Here is a 14545-nt window from a genome sequence, read left to right on the forward strand (position 1 = left end):
AGTTACTAGTTGTGATGCAGCGTTAATGAATATGTCAGAGACCTCTCATTTCCTGAGAGGAAATGTGTGCAGTGTTTCAGACATACCCACATCTGAAGTGGGCTGTTTCCAAAATATCACGAGTCCAACAAGTGAGAAACAGAAAGTGTCTGACCTGTTTTCACAGTGTTGCAGCAACAAGGAGAACTGAACAGAATCTGTCAGTGACTCTTAGTTTCAAGACGGAGTTAAACTCTGATTCTGTCATCGCAGCGGCATCGAAACCCCCGCCAAAAACATCCAAATCAGGGAGATTGTTTTCCAAATGCAGCTGCTGATATAATACCGTACACATGAGTGGATGGGAATAACGGCACTTTTGCTGCTGTTCTGTTTATGTTAACATGCAACCATTGCACATTTCCACTCAGGGAATTTTAAACAATCCATCATCAAGACGCCGGGGACTAAAGACGCCTTTAACGTGAACACATGGTCACAAGTGTTGATGACGTTACCAAGCAACTGAAGATGGAAATTCAAACTGAATCTCCATAGAGCAGCGAGTGAAGCTCTTCTGTCTCTGTTTAAAGGAAATATAAATGGCTGTATTCATTGGGAGTCACATAACTAGAAAGACCTGTTCCTCCATCCTTTCATAGATACACACAACCAGGCATGTTAATGCAGGGTATTGTGTTATTTACACTAAACTTGCACAAACATGTAGGAATTCTGCAATGCATGAACAATAACAATTGCAAAACATGCAGAAGCTTAACTACATTCAGGTATATGTATTGTTGAAATAGTTAGAAGCTAGTTAGCTCAGAGCTAAGTATAAATGGTTAAATGACCCCAGGAAGTACAGCTGCTGCGAAGCGAAAAGATAATAAACAAACAACTACCAAAACGAGCCGACGGTTAAGAAGCAAATACAGTATTTACTTTTGAACTGAAGGTGATCGATACCCCGGGGGGGTTTAGGTAGCCTTGTCCATTTTGTATCTGGCAGAATTGAACATGGCGGACAATCTTTAAAGTTAATAAAGTCAACACTAAGTAGAGTATTGTGTGTGTGTGTGTGTGTGTGTGTGTGTGTGTGTGTGGGTGTGTGTGTGTGTGTGTGTGTGTGTGTGTGTGTGTGTGTGTGTGTGTGTGTGTGTGTGTGTGTGTGTGTGTGTGACGGTAAGTGTTGGGGTTAGACAAAGTCTTGAAGAACATGTTAGTAACATATGACATCTATGGACAGTTGCTTTAGTTTTAGGTGTGCTTAACAAACTGGACTTCCTCACAGCTGGACGGTCGTTGAGACACATCTGATCTTCTGGAAGCTGCAGGATGTAATACTGTGAGGACTTGATATTTGCAAATGTATTCAAAGGTTACCCTTTAAAAGCAACTGATTTAATTCCATACACAGCCCTCGAGGTATTCTTCTTCGTGTTCATTTAAAATCGAAGTCCTCAAGGCCGAATGATGTGACCTTTAAAAACACAAGCAGCTTTAAGACGCATGAATGAAATGCTTTAAATCTCAAAGAAGAGTCTGTGGGGATTAAATGCTCGTTCAGAGGAGCACCTAACTTGTTTTCGCAACACAGACCTTAAGAAGAAAATGCTAACTAGCTAAACGCAATACAGGACTGGTCACCTTACAGTGCTATAAGACAGAGATCAGCAGGAAATGTTCAATTTAATATCAATTCATACATTTAGGTGAGCTTATATAATATAATGTCTGGACTTCAAGTCATAAAAATCTATCCAAAATGTTATTGGGATACTCCAACCAAAGCATCAGAAGAACCTGCACTGCCAAAATAAACCAATTCAAGTTGAAATACATGAAATACAATACAATTGAAATGCACCAGGGACTGCAGATATAAATATATCCTCTCAGTGCAGGGTGTTTAAACGGAGCAGGCATCCTTTCTTGTTGGGAACTAAAGAAAACAGACACTCAGCCTGCCACGGAGCAGAGATCAGGAAGCAGAGGGAGGCGTTGTCTTATTTACTACTCAGACAGAGATCACATGGACATTGTTCTGACCTTCGGGCTAAGAGGAAGCTCTCTGACCCTGATGTTCTCTATGGTACTTTCCCATCTTCCCAGCGTAGACAGGAGGAGAGCCACAGGTTCAAAGAGGGTTTTTTGGTTGTTTTGCATCTCTCTGCGTCTGTTGGGAGCTCTTTCGTCTTTCTTTGTCTCTTTGTAGACATCGTCTCTTTTGGAGGTCTTTTTCTGTCTCTTTCACGTCATTATTTTGGTCAATTCATTACTCTGGTAGTTTTGCATCAACTTGTGTTAGTTTTATATTCTCTTTGGTCTTATTCAGACTCTTTTTGGGCTTTTTTGTGTTTATTTTGGGGTCTTTTTGTGTCGCTTAGGGTTAGTAATATGAAATCAGCTTGTGAAGTTTCCGCTTGGTGATAATAAATGTCTTATCTTTTGTATTATTAAACTACAAAGGTACTTCCATTAGTGGCACCCAACAATGAAAGAGCTCCAGTAAAGCTCAAGCAGTCATTTGATTCTCTGCAGCCAGCACTCTCGCCTGGAAGTTTAGATAAAGAGAGGAAGTGGAGCAAACTAATTCTGATGTAAGATGAAAAATGAAAAGCACCTGTTGAGTTACTCAAGAGCAAAGAAACGTACAGAAAGTGTGTGACCTGTCGATGAACCTCCTAATCATTAACCTACAGATACGACATGTACAGAGAGTTCAGGGAACCAAGAACCAGCTGGGTTAGGATGTTTCTTTCTTTGTGTGGATGATCCTGAGACAGAGAAAGATCTATTGGGAATACACAAATAACAGTGTCACATCGTCAGAGCTCGGTAAATGTACTCCTGTTCTCACTGAATGACACCCTATAAGGAATCCAATGACACAACTCTTAAATGGAAACCAACAATATGTGCAGACTGTTCATATATTATTTTAGGAAGAAAAAACAAACGACCGAAGGATCAAATGTTCTGAGAGCTTCCTTGTTATTACTGTTTAAATCTAAAGGAGGCTCCAGGGTTTTCTGGGAGAATAACGGGGGGAGGCCAGACTCTGGAATAGCTCGTTCTATTGTTTCTGCTCCTATACATCACACAGGCTGCTAAATAGAGGCTGCCACTGAACTCTCTCAAACACTCAGCCGGTGATCCTTCAGATGTTTCTCAGGGGGGAAAGTGTTCACCAGCGTCACGTTTAATTATGAAGCTAAGTTCCTGCCTTCAGGTGGTATGTGCTGTACAGGTCTAATGAACTTAGCTTCTATTTTGAAGTCTATACCCTTCATCTGCACTTGCAAAATATATACAAACTGTGTGGTTTCCAGGAGTCTTAGGAACATTTTCATAAGCAACCATGTAAAGTATTTTTCTTGAAGTTCTTCCTCTAAGTTCTTCTTTGAGTTCTTCTTGAATTTCAAGTTCTTCTAAGAGTTCTTCAAGTTTGCTAAGAGTCCTCCTCAAGGTCTTCTTCAAGTTCTCCTAAGTTCTTCAATTCTTTAAGTTTTTTATTCAAGTTCTTCCTGAGCTTCTTATTCTCTACTTGTTATTTTTCCTCAAAGTTCTTCAACTTCCCCCTCTTGTGCTTCATCTTCTATCTGTAAGGTGTTGACATTAAAGAAAACTCTTAGACATCAGTAATTAGACGTTTAATCTTCCAGTAGCTTGTCCTGCTAATCGTTCGTTCACTTCTCTAAATAACTCCATAAATAAAGAATTTGATGGTCTTTTTTCTCACTGGTTTGTTACTTTAACTCCAGAAGTCCCTCTCATTTCCGCTCTCACTCCCGCCGCAGTATTTCTTCTTTATTTACCCTCGCCGGCTGCTCACATTTTGCCCCGAGGATTGTATTGAGTTACAGTAAAGCATTAAACTGTCCAAACAGGACCCGGGGAGATGATACAGAAGCTCACTGCCTGGGGTAATGTATAGTTAATTAAACTGCAGTGAGAACTGAACTCAAAGGGCCAATAAGAGGGATTTATCTACAGTCTGGTGAGGGGCACGGCCACAGCTGGAGGTCAGAACCACAGCTTCACATGCTGATACCCACGGACATGAGTCACCAAGATAGTGGCGTATTACTCAGAGTCAACGTCATGCCCAGTAAAAAAAAAACTGCTTTCGGTTTTAAAAGGCATACCATATGGTATGTTTCTTTGCTTCGCTTTACTCATACTGCCTGTAAAGAAAGGAGCTGTACTTTGGGCAAACCAAGTCAACTTTCAAGTACTTTCACACTGTACATTTTAAGAAACTGTACGCATCAGTAGCTCATAAAACTTGATGGCGATATTACTTAATAGCACTTAATTTGCCAGGTACATTTGTCGCTAGTATACATTTTTTCATATTAAATAAAAAAGCTAAATGATTAAGGGATAATGTTTCAATAACCTAAAGGTCTTTCTGGACCTTCTTTTGTTCTAATAAAAAGCCTTAAAATCTGTCAAAATTCTATACATTAGAAGCTCTTTCACATCTAAATATTACTTTCTGACCCCATGATGTAACCAACTCAAAACTATTTGAGTTTTTAAAACGTTAGTGAAAACTTGGCGACTTTTTGCAGATTCAATGTACCTTGTTTGTTTTATAGGTTGGTTTTGCATCACTTTTGCATTTCTCCAAGTGCAAGTTCCATGTTGGGTTAAATGTTTATTTTCTTTCAGAGTTTTTTAAGTCAATATTTGACCAAGTTTTATGGTTTTGTGGTTGTGTAAAGAAGCAAGGAACAAAGCAGAAAAATATGTATTTTTAGTAGGCAACACAACCTAAAGAAAAACAGAAAGTGGAAGTGTGTTAGCGATAAAACTACCTGTGTGTGTGTGTGTGTGTGTGTGTGTGTGTGTGTGTGTGTGTGTGTGTATTGGAGCTGTTATCAGTGTGCACAGCGGACTGGCATATGTTTCATGATTATGAGAGTCTGACAGTTTTCATAATCACAACGCAATAAATCTGCAACACCTGACAGCCTGACCATTAGCCACCATTGTTTAACCACAACACGTTATGTAATCCAGCAGCTGCCTCTGAAGCTACACCCCCCCCCCCCTCTGCTTCTTGCATATAGATTGAACATTAAGATACTAAGTTGTGTCCTTGTAAGGCAGTGAGCGTTAGAAGTGCTGATGTGTTTTGTGTCACGGGACAATGGGAGAAAGCATTCTGCTTCACTGGAGGACGAGTCAAGGTCTCCAGAACCAGTACACTACATACTGTATACTGGGCCCTATCCAGGGAGTGATGCACCAAATGCACTCTTTTATTTGCATCAAGTATCAGTTCATTGTTCTTTCCGTTTAAGCACTCGTTGATATTTGGGATGTTCCAATGTTTTGGAGGAGACCATTTGGGAGGGGTCAAGAGTAATCTTGCCAAGATAAAAAATAATATAAATATATATTCACAGTCCATTAATGTTTGCCAACACAATAAGTCTTACATTTGATAAACCACGACAAAGATGCATGACTATTATGCATATAGTATTTTGTAGTTGGTCTGTGACAGTGTATTCATAGTTATTCTGTATATTTCATATTGTAATATCTATATTCCTACTGTCGAAATGAGTATTTTTACTGAACTCAATTGCAATGCCTTGTTAAGATGCTGCTGCTGATGTAGCAAAGATAAATCCCTCTTTGGGATCAGTTAAATCTAATGTAGTCCAAATGTGTTTTAGAGTTATATGAAATTCAGCAAAAGTTGTCTGCGCATTCAACCGGACATCCATCCCCTATTTATTCTCCGTAAACACAAAGCTGTCTCTGCCGTCTGACACCATCTTCATATTTCTGGACTCATGAAACCCTTTCTGACAGAGAGATTGTTTTTTTTGTCTCTGCAGAGCAGCTCAGTTTCTGCTCAATGCCGAGAAAACAAGCACTGTCCCCGAGGTTATCAGGTTATCATCACATAAACACATTAACACAGCACAGGCTCGCTCGGACTCCTCCTACACACACACACACACACACACACACACACACACACACACACACACACACACACGAGCCATGGTCAGAATACAGAGAAGGCTAAATCGATGAGGACTGTTCGGTCAGCTTTAATTAGCTCTTTCCCATTAATGTCCCTCTGTTACCAGATGTGTTTTATTGTTTTAAAGCTAATTGATCGGATTACAATAGAAAAAATACCAATCATTTTGTGGTCCCAGCTTCTTAAATGTGGGGATTTACCCCTTTATGTTATTGTATATTATTGTGAATTGAATATTGGTGCAACAAAACACCTCATTTAAAGATTCCCCTCGAGTTTCTGACATTTAAAATAATGATCTTGTAGAAAGAAACAGCACTGATAGATAAAACAAGTCAAATGCCACAAAAATAGTGTAAATTATAAATGATTTCAGCTATGGAGGGCCATTTCCAGCAAGTAAACGTGATGGCAAATCCTCCCTTTTTGCATTTTTTTCTTGCCTTTTTGTCTCTTAATTCTAGGTTAAATTATGTTCTATATTGCTTTACCAACATGTAAAAGAAAAATGTCGGGTTGTTTCGTTTTCTTCCCTATCACACTCTGGAGGAGCAACAGATTTCCCCCTGCAAGCTCCACTTTATCTTGTTCTGTTAAGTGGGTGGGAGGGACGAGAGAGAGAGAGAGAGAGAGAGAGAGAGAGAGAGAGAGAGAGAGAGAGAGAGAGAGAGAGAGAGAGAGAGAGAGAGAGAGAGAGAGAGAGAGAGAGAGAGAGAGAGAGAGAGAGAGAGAGAGAGAGAGAGAGTGTGTGTGTGTGTGTAGGGTTGTGGTATGTGTGTGTTTTGAGTGTGAGTTGAGGGGGGGAGCAGGAGCCTTTAAAAGACGCTGCATCAGCTCTGATTCACAGCCAGAGTTTCTGTGTGCCACGAGGACTGGAAGCATAATTGTGGATTTTATTTTTTTGTGACTTCTGGCGGTGTTCTTCTCCACGTGCAACCTGGTGAACACACACACACACGCACACACACATGTTGGAGTAACGGAGGAGTTTGAGAGCCACAGTCTCTGGTGGTCTGTGCAGAGGAGGATCAGCACCATGGTCTTCCCCTCGGAGAGCTCCTGCAACCTGACGGGCTCAGACTGCAGCTTCTCTGAGCTGGAGCACGCCGCCTCAATGGCTGCTGGGAATATCACCGGGAAGAAGAACGACACCGACCCGTTCGGACGCAACGAGGAGGTGGCCAAGCTGGAGATCACGGTGCTGAGCCTGGCGTTCCTGGCGGCGGTGGTGGGGAACGTGAGCGTGCTGGTGGCTATGTACCGGACGCGCAGGAAGCCGTCGCGGATGCACCTGTTCATGAAGCACCTGAGTCTGGCCGATCTGGTCGTCGCCTTCTTCCAGGTGCTGCCGCAGCTCTGCTGGAAGATTACCTTCCTGTTCTACGGCCCGGACTTCCTGTGCCGCATCGTGAAGCACCTGCAGGTCCTGGGCATGTTTGCCTCCACCTACATGATGGTGATGATGACGCTGGACCGCTACATCGCCATCTGCCACCCGCTGCAGACGCTGCAGCAGCCAACGCAGCGTGCCCACATCATGATCGGATCCACCTGGGCCTTCAGCCTGGTGCTCAGCAGCCCACAGTACTTCATCTTCTCCCTCAGTGAGGTCAAGCCTGGGTCCGGTGTGTACGACTGCTGGGGGCACTTCGTGGAGCCGTGGGGGCTGCGCGCCTACATCACCTGGATGACGGTGGACATTTTCCTGGTGCCCGTGGCGGTGCTGGTGTTCTGCTACAGTTTGATCTGCTTCACTATCTGGAGGAACCTGAAGTATAAGACCTGCAGGAGGACCGGGGGGTCGGCGCCTGAGAGGATGCTGGGTCGCAGCTCCGTCAGCAGCATCAGCACCATCTCCCGCGCCAAGCTGCGTACGGTGAAGATGACCTTCGTGATCGTGCTGGCGTACGTGGTGTGCTGGGCGCCGTTCTTCACTGTGCAGATGTGGTCCGTGTGGGACAAGAGCTTCTCCTGGCACGGTGAGTCCTTCAACTAAACAATAACCTGCACACCTCGTCGCAGTCAGGCAGTGATCCCTTTCTTCCAGCTTCTTTAAACTTTATTTTATTCATGCATAATTACTGCCAGATGAATCCCAATGACTTAAATAAATAAATCCAAATTTGAAACCGTGCAAAAAGTGTGAGCTGTCAACAGTTCAACCTAACAGCCATTATTGCTTCTTCTTGTTTCATTTGACACATTTCCAGAAGCTCTAAGAGGATGACTTGTCCGGTATTTAAATAGAAAAGAGCTGAGATTACCGTCAGTCATCTGGTTGGATTTAAAAGGATAAATATTGAGGATTGCAGTTTTATTTGAACCTGAGGGGCGTCAGGATCAAGACGAAAGCTTCTTTTGAATGAAACATAATCCAGATAAACCAAGAAAGATTAATGTTGAGGTTTAGTTGTTTTAAAGCAAGATAAGCAAGGCGGTTGATCTATACTTAAACTAAAATCATTTACAGGTTATTAAATGTCCACTGAGAGGATTTCTTTTTCCCTACTGCATGTAGAAAACATACTTATGATTAATCTATATAATGAAGCTGATTATGGGGAATTGTCCCAACTGAGTATTTCATTTAAAATGCAGAGAAGTTAAGATTATTTCGGAAATCAGCGGTGATGTGCAAAAAGGTATCCTCCTCGGAACACATGTTTCTTCACCGTAGTTCATCCTTTACAATCTGCACATACACACTGTATTGATGTAGAGGGATTTGTCACACTGTAATCTGACTCATTTAACCTCATAAACAAAGAGTTGATGTATTTAAGAGTTGGTGTTGAACAGTAAGAGGATTACTAAAGTTAGTACAGCTCACCCTCAGGGGAACATGCATGTGTGCACCAAATTACATCCAATAGTTGTGGAGATATTCGACTAAGACTCAACCACTTGATGTTCAAGATCCTCCTCAGGCTGCAGAAACAAGTAAACAAACTATTTATTTGGAGTCCAACAGTTTGTGCCCTGCAGTTTAGTTCTTGTTGATGTTTGCAAACATCCAATTCCAATGATGAAACCAAATGTTTGTGCAGTCAGTGCACTGGGCTTTCCATTCAATGGAGGTCAGCAAAGGAATTTTCTTGAGCAGCCTTCAGAGTGTGTAATAACCTTAAGGATGTGCTGCTCAGCCACCTGAAAAATTTCATTATGAGATAGTAAAGGAGAGTTTACCCACTCCTGAGTCAGGGTGCTGCTTTCAGGGGGATTTCAACCTCACAGGAATTCAGTTTGTTGGCATAAAAACCTTAAAGTCCAAGCTGATGTTGAATATCAGCTTAAATACAGAAATTGAAAACTATGAGCAGAACATCTTGTTGTGGATCTCTGAGCTGACCAACTTTATCCCCGAGTCATTGGCTTTAGTTTGAATTATCTTGAAATACATCCACCCTGAAGAGGAGTTCTCCAAAAAAGCAAAAACATTTTTAAAGTTGCTGCTGCTGAGACCATCCGCAGGACTTTTTAAGCCTTAATGCAATCACCAGAAGTAAAAATCTAACGTTAATAAAGGAATAACGTCACTTATCGTCACCAGCGCTAAGCTAAAGGTGGCTAATGTTGGGCGTGATGATGTCTAGTCGTCTAATTTAGACACTTGTTAGCAGCCATCGTTTATACGTCTACCAGTGGGGTATTTACTGACGTATATCATGTTGTGGAATAAGAACGTCTTCAGACCGTATTCCGGACTAACAACCAAAAACACATTCAGAAACCGTTGTAAAATACTGACTCATTTCCAGGTTTAGGACTCATTACTGCACCTCTCTATTGTTGAGCCTCTCTCTATTTGTTTGGCCGAAGCCAGACAGGAAACAGCAGTAGCTCGTCACACAGTAAATCAAAATCTGAGCACGTCCAGGTTATCAGCCGCTCTCATCGTGATGGAAATGCCACTCACTGAAATCACCAGAGGTAGAGAGATACTGCGACTCAGTGTGAAGATACCTCTCATAATTAATGGCGGGGGTTACTGGAGTGTAAACTTCCCCAAATCCAATAAAGAGCTGCTTACATAAACCTTAACTCAGTGTGCAGTCAGAGCTTTTACCCAATATGGTAACACAGTCACTGTTGGGAGAAGAGCTTTGGGAACATGATTATCCAATTAATCTGTAATGGAAACAATCGAAGGCGGCACAGGATATGTTTTATACCAGCGGTTAATAGCTTTCCATTTAGTGTTGCAAATACACGCTCTCTTAGATCAGACTGTGTTTGGTTTAATTTCACACATGATTCCTTTTTATTTACGAGAGATGATCTGTGTTTAAGCACATTATACACTCAGGATCTTCCTCTGTCAGTTATTTTGTAAGAAGAAAAAAATGGGTGAATGAAATCCAAAGTTTGTTGAGAATTTTGGAACAATGATTCAAATCAACATCAAAAAATATGATAAATGTGTTTTTTTAAAGAAGGATTTGCACCAAACAATGATTTTGTATTAACTCTGTAAAATACCGGGACCTCTATGCAGCTCCACGATGATTCAATTCAGTAAAGAGGGTCAAACGAAACACCAAGCCATGGTTTACATTTCCCACAACGTTGTTTTTCAACTGTTAGTCGTAAAGAGAATTGTTATTTCCCGCAACAGGATGAAATCCTCATGGCAAAAAAGTAGAGAAATGTAAAATCCCCGATTACACAAGAGGCTCCCGCTGCGGTGTGGAGGGGAAGATAAACATTTAGCAGGCTCAACTCCCTCCAGAGGAAGAGTAAACACCTCCGATAAGCTGCTGACAACTGCGAGTGTGCCTCATAAGTTTGAGTTTTTCACACAGACTCTTTTCTGTGGTCCGATCCAGATTGGAAAAGTTTACGATTTGCATTCGGCACCTGTCACTTTTGCGATAAATCGTTGAATTGAGGAGCTCTGTAGGCACAGAAAACACGACTTTTGTGCTGGTATTCAAGTCCTTTAGAGTATGATAGGGTGTCAATATCCTATCATGCCTCTACAGGAAGAGTAAACTCCTCCGATTGGCTGTTGACATTGACTTTCCCCGCAGAGTCGGAGAACACCATGGTGACGCTGTCCGCCCTGCTGGCCAGCCTCAACAGCTGCTGCAACCCCTGGATCTACATGATCTTCAGCGGACACCTGCTGTCCGACTTCACCGGCAGTCTGCCGTGCTGCCGACCGCTCCGCAGGAAGTTTGGCCATCAGGACTCGGACAGCAGCATCCGCAGAACCACGCTGCCGTCCCGCCTGCAGGGATCCCGCCACTCAGAGCCCTTCAGAGACCTCAACCCTGCCCCAAAAAACTGCCCCCACGTCCAGACTGCATCCTGACCACCGGACACACCAACCCCGTGCGTTTCATTTACTGAGAGGAGGCAGAAAACATGAACTGCTCTGCGGATTTGTCACAGTATGAAGGTGAGACCTCACCGACAGGCTGCTTTGGTCCGATCCAGACTGGAAACGTGTGTTGGTGTTTGTTTGTTGAGCTGCAGTTTTAGAAACTCTTGGAGACTTTGGGCGCTATTAGCATGTTGCTCCTTGGTAATATAACTTCTTTACAGTATGATAGGGCTGCATGATAAAAAATATAAGAGGAAATGATCAGTATTAATACTATCACTAAACAAATGGTGTGATTGTTTGAAGAGGATCTGGACCAATAGCTAACCAGAAAACATGAACGTTCCTGCTGGTTTGTGGCACTAAAGAAGGGTTTCTCATGTCACACCCACAGCCTGTTCCCTTTGGTATGATCCAGTGTGCAAACACCACTCCATAGTAATATTAATGGTGTTTGTTTAGCTCTTATTAGTCTGCCAGTTTGGACGTTTTGGGGACTATTAGCATGTTGGTCTCGTCCACACAATTTCTCTAGAGTATGGAAAGCCTGCACGGTTTTCTGATTGATTTTCTTGAACCATTATGCTCATAATCATTGTAAAATGTGTACAAATATGGAGGATCTGGACCAGATAAGGGTCTTTTATTAAGCCTGTAGAATACTTGGACTTCTCCAGGAATTCTTATTTTTTGCTTTTACCAAAATTGGGATATTTCAGTAGTAAATTCTACAATTTTCGGTAACATTTTTATACATTTTGCAACCCAAAAAAGGAACTTTGCTGCTTGTTTGTCGCAGTAGGAAGGTATGATCTCATGTGAGGGGGCGGTCACACCTACGTTCCGTTTTCTTTGGACGAATACAGAGCGGAAAAAGGTTTATTCTGGCAAAATGAACAGTGTTTGTTTGTTTAGCTGCAGCTTTAATAACTCTTTTGGGCTTTTTTTCACTGACAGCTATTAGCATGTTGTCAGCACTCTTTGGTCATTTATCTTCTCCTGAATACGAGCGTCTGTCCACACTGAGATTCATTCTGTGATGCATGATGAAAAATTGGTGTTCATACATCAACACACATCCCCTAATACACCGTAAACCCTGCTGCTGCTGGGCTGTTAGCTTTAGATTCTGAGATTACAGTCACTGAGTAAGCTTGATAAAACAAAGCTTTTCCCACATTACCAGCTTATCATGGATAGTGTCCGAGCGTGATGAGGGACCGGCCGAGATGGACCCGGCCTGTCTGGGTAAAGAGAGTGGTGCTGGAATGTCGTATTTTTGTAGGCTGACCCTAAAAAGGTAGAATCATCCACATTCCCTCCAAAAAGCCAAAGGGATTTCTCCATTGGATATTGGAATATTGAATGAAAATAAACTTTAATCTCAACATATTAACACAACTTTATCATGTTTGAAGTAAAAATGTAACCTTAAAGGAACTACAGCAGGGTCACATGACCTCACGTCCCCACCGCTAAGCTAAAGGCAGCTAATTTTAGGCTATGAAGGAACTACAGCACGGTCACATGACTTCACGTCACCACCGCTAAGCTAAAAGCGGCTAATGTTGGGCTATAAAGGAACTACAGCAGGGTCACATGACCTCACGTCCCCACCGCTAAGCTAAAGGCAGCTAATTTTAGGCTATGAAGGAACTACAGCACGGTCACATGACTTCACGTCACCACCGCTAAGCTAAAAGCGGCTAATGTTGGGCTATAAAGGAACTACAGCACGGTCACATGACTTCACGTCTCCACCGCTAAGCTAAAGGAGGCTAATGTTGGGCTATAGAGGAACTACAGCACGGTCACATGACTTCACGTCACCAACACTAAGCTAAAGGCGGCTAATGTTGGGCTATAGAGGAACTACAGCACGGTCACATGACTTCACGTCACCACCGCTAAGCTAAAGGAGGCTAATGTTGGGCTATAAAGGAACTACAGCACGGTCACATGACTTCACTTCACCACCGCTAAGCTAAAGGCGGCTAATGTTGGGCGATATAGTAACGCAGCATGAGACCCATTTTCTATAAGAGGAATTCGGAAGTGCATTAATGTTACCAAATTTCCGTGAATTCCTGCAGCACTATGCTAGTGTTGACAGTCTTCAGATAAGATCTTACATGGTGTGAAATGTAAAGAGTCTAATCTCATGTTCCCAGGTCATGTGGCTGCCAGTCGTTCTCATGAAGATTATTTAAGCATGTTTGATTACCCTCATATGACCGGTTCCTCAGATAGATTACTTCAAATGTGAAGCATTTTACACACAGTCATAAAAAGGTTCAAGGGCTGCAACTAACATTTGTTTTACTAAATTATTGATGAATCTTCTATAAAACCTCTTCAGTTTTCTCCCAAAACACATTAAAGTCATTGTGTTTTTTGCGAATCCATCAGTTCAAATGCCTAAGATATTCAGTTAAATGGCTGAAATATGTATGTTTGAGGAGCTGCAGTTTTGATTATTTTCCATTTCACAAACCAACGTCATGATAAAACATGTGCAGCCACATTCTGGTCCGAAGTCTTCAAATCTCTTAGTACAGCATATAATACTACTATCCTTTCAGATCCTCTCTTGGTGTTGTTTGGTGCCCGCCCTGCAGCCTGTCGCCTCTAAAGTTATACAGGCTGTTCTAGCCTTTGCCTCCCTGTTAGCCAGGCGACTTATACTGCTCAGTTGGACACACGCTCAGCCTCGTCTCATAGTGGGTGGGTGAAAGAAATGTTACTGTCCATTAGACTCGAAAAGCTTAGGTTGTCCCTCAACTGCTCCTTAAGCTCTTTTGGAAAAACGTGGAGCCCTTTCTTAAATCATATTGAATCTCTGACATCCCTGCCTGACTGTGACGACTGAGCCCCCCCCCCCTTTTTATTTTTATTTATTAGATTTTTAATTGTTATTTTAATTTCATTTACTATTTTTGTTTTGTTTTCGTTACTTTCCATACTTATGCATTTGTTGTATGTATTTCGTAGTGTTTACATTTTGTGTACTGAGAAGCGTTCTCCTTTGGGTGGGGTGGGATTGTGGGAGGGATAAAAAGAGGGGGGGGAATGAAAGAATGGAAGTTCTCTGTGACTCTGCTCTGTTGTTTTGTTTGTGTAATTGCTTCCAATAAAGAAAGTTGGTAAATAAAAAACATGTATGTGCTTCCTAATTTAGCACAATATCTTCTTTATCCACGATATAAGGTTGTGAATTAGTTTGT

At 42.1% G+C, this 14545-nt stretch overlaps 1 protein-coding gene and 1 long non-coding RNA gene across 2 annotated transcripts in view; one reads left to right on the top strand and one right to left on the bottom strand.

The window, feature by feature from the left end:
* The window catches only part of LOC134878861 (uncharacterized), a 38109-nt gene that overhangs the window by 11338 nt on the left and 12226 nt on the right, over positions 1–14545 (bottom strand). The window lies entirely within an intron of this gene.
* Positions 6855–13068, top strand: LOC134879239 (arg8-vasotocin receptor-like). Its single transcript, XM_063905636.1, has 2 exons — positions 6855–7974; positions 11026–13068. The coding sequence occupies exons 1-2, from the start codon at positions 7032–7034 to the stop codon at positions 11307–11309; spliced, it is 1227 nt and encodes a 408-aa protein (XP_063761706.1). The 5' UTR covers positions 6855–7031; the 3' UTR covers positions 11310–13068.

The sequence above is a fragment of the Eleginops maclovinus genome, chromosome 17 (assembly GCF_036324505.1).
Source record: "Eleginops maclovinus isolate JMC-PN-2008 ecotype Puerto Natales chromosome 17, JC_Emac_rtc_rv5, whole genome shotgun sequence".
Taxonomy (NCBI): Eukaryota; Metazoa; Chordata; class Actinopteri; order Perciformes; family Eleginopidae; genus Eleginops; species Eleginops maclovinus.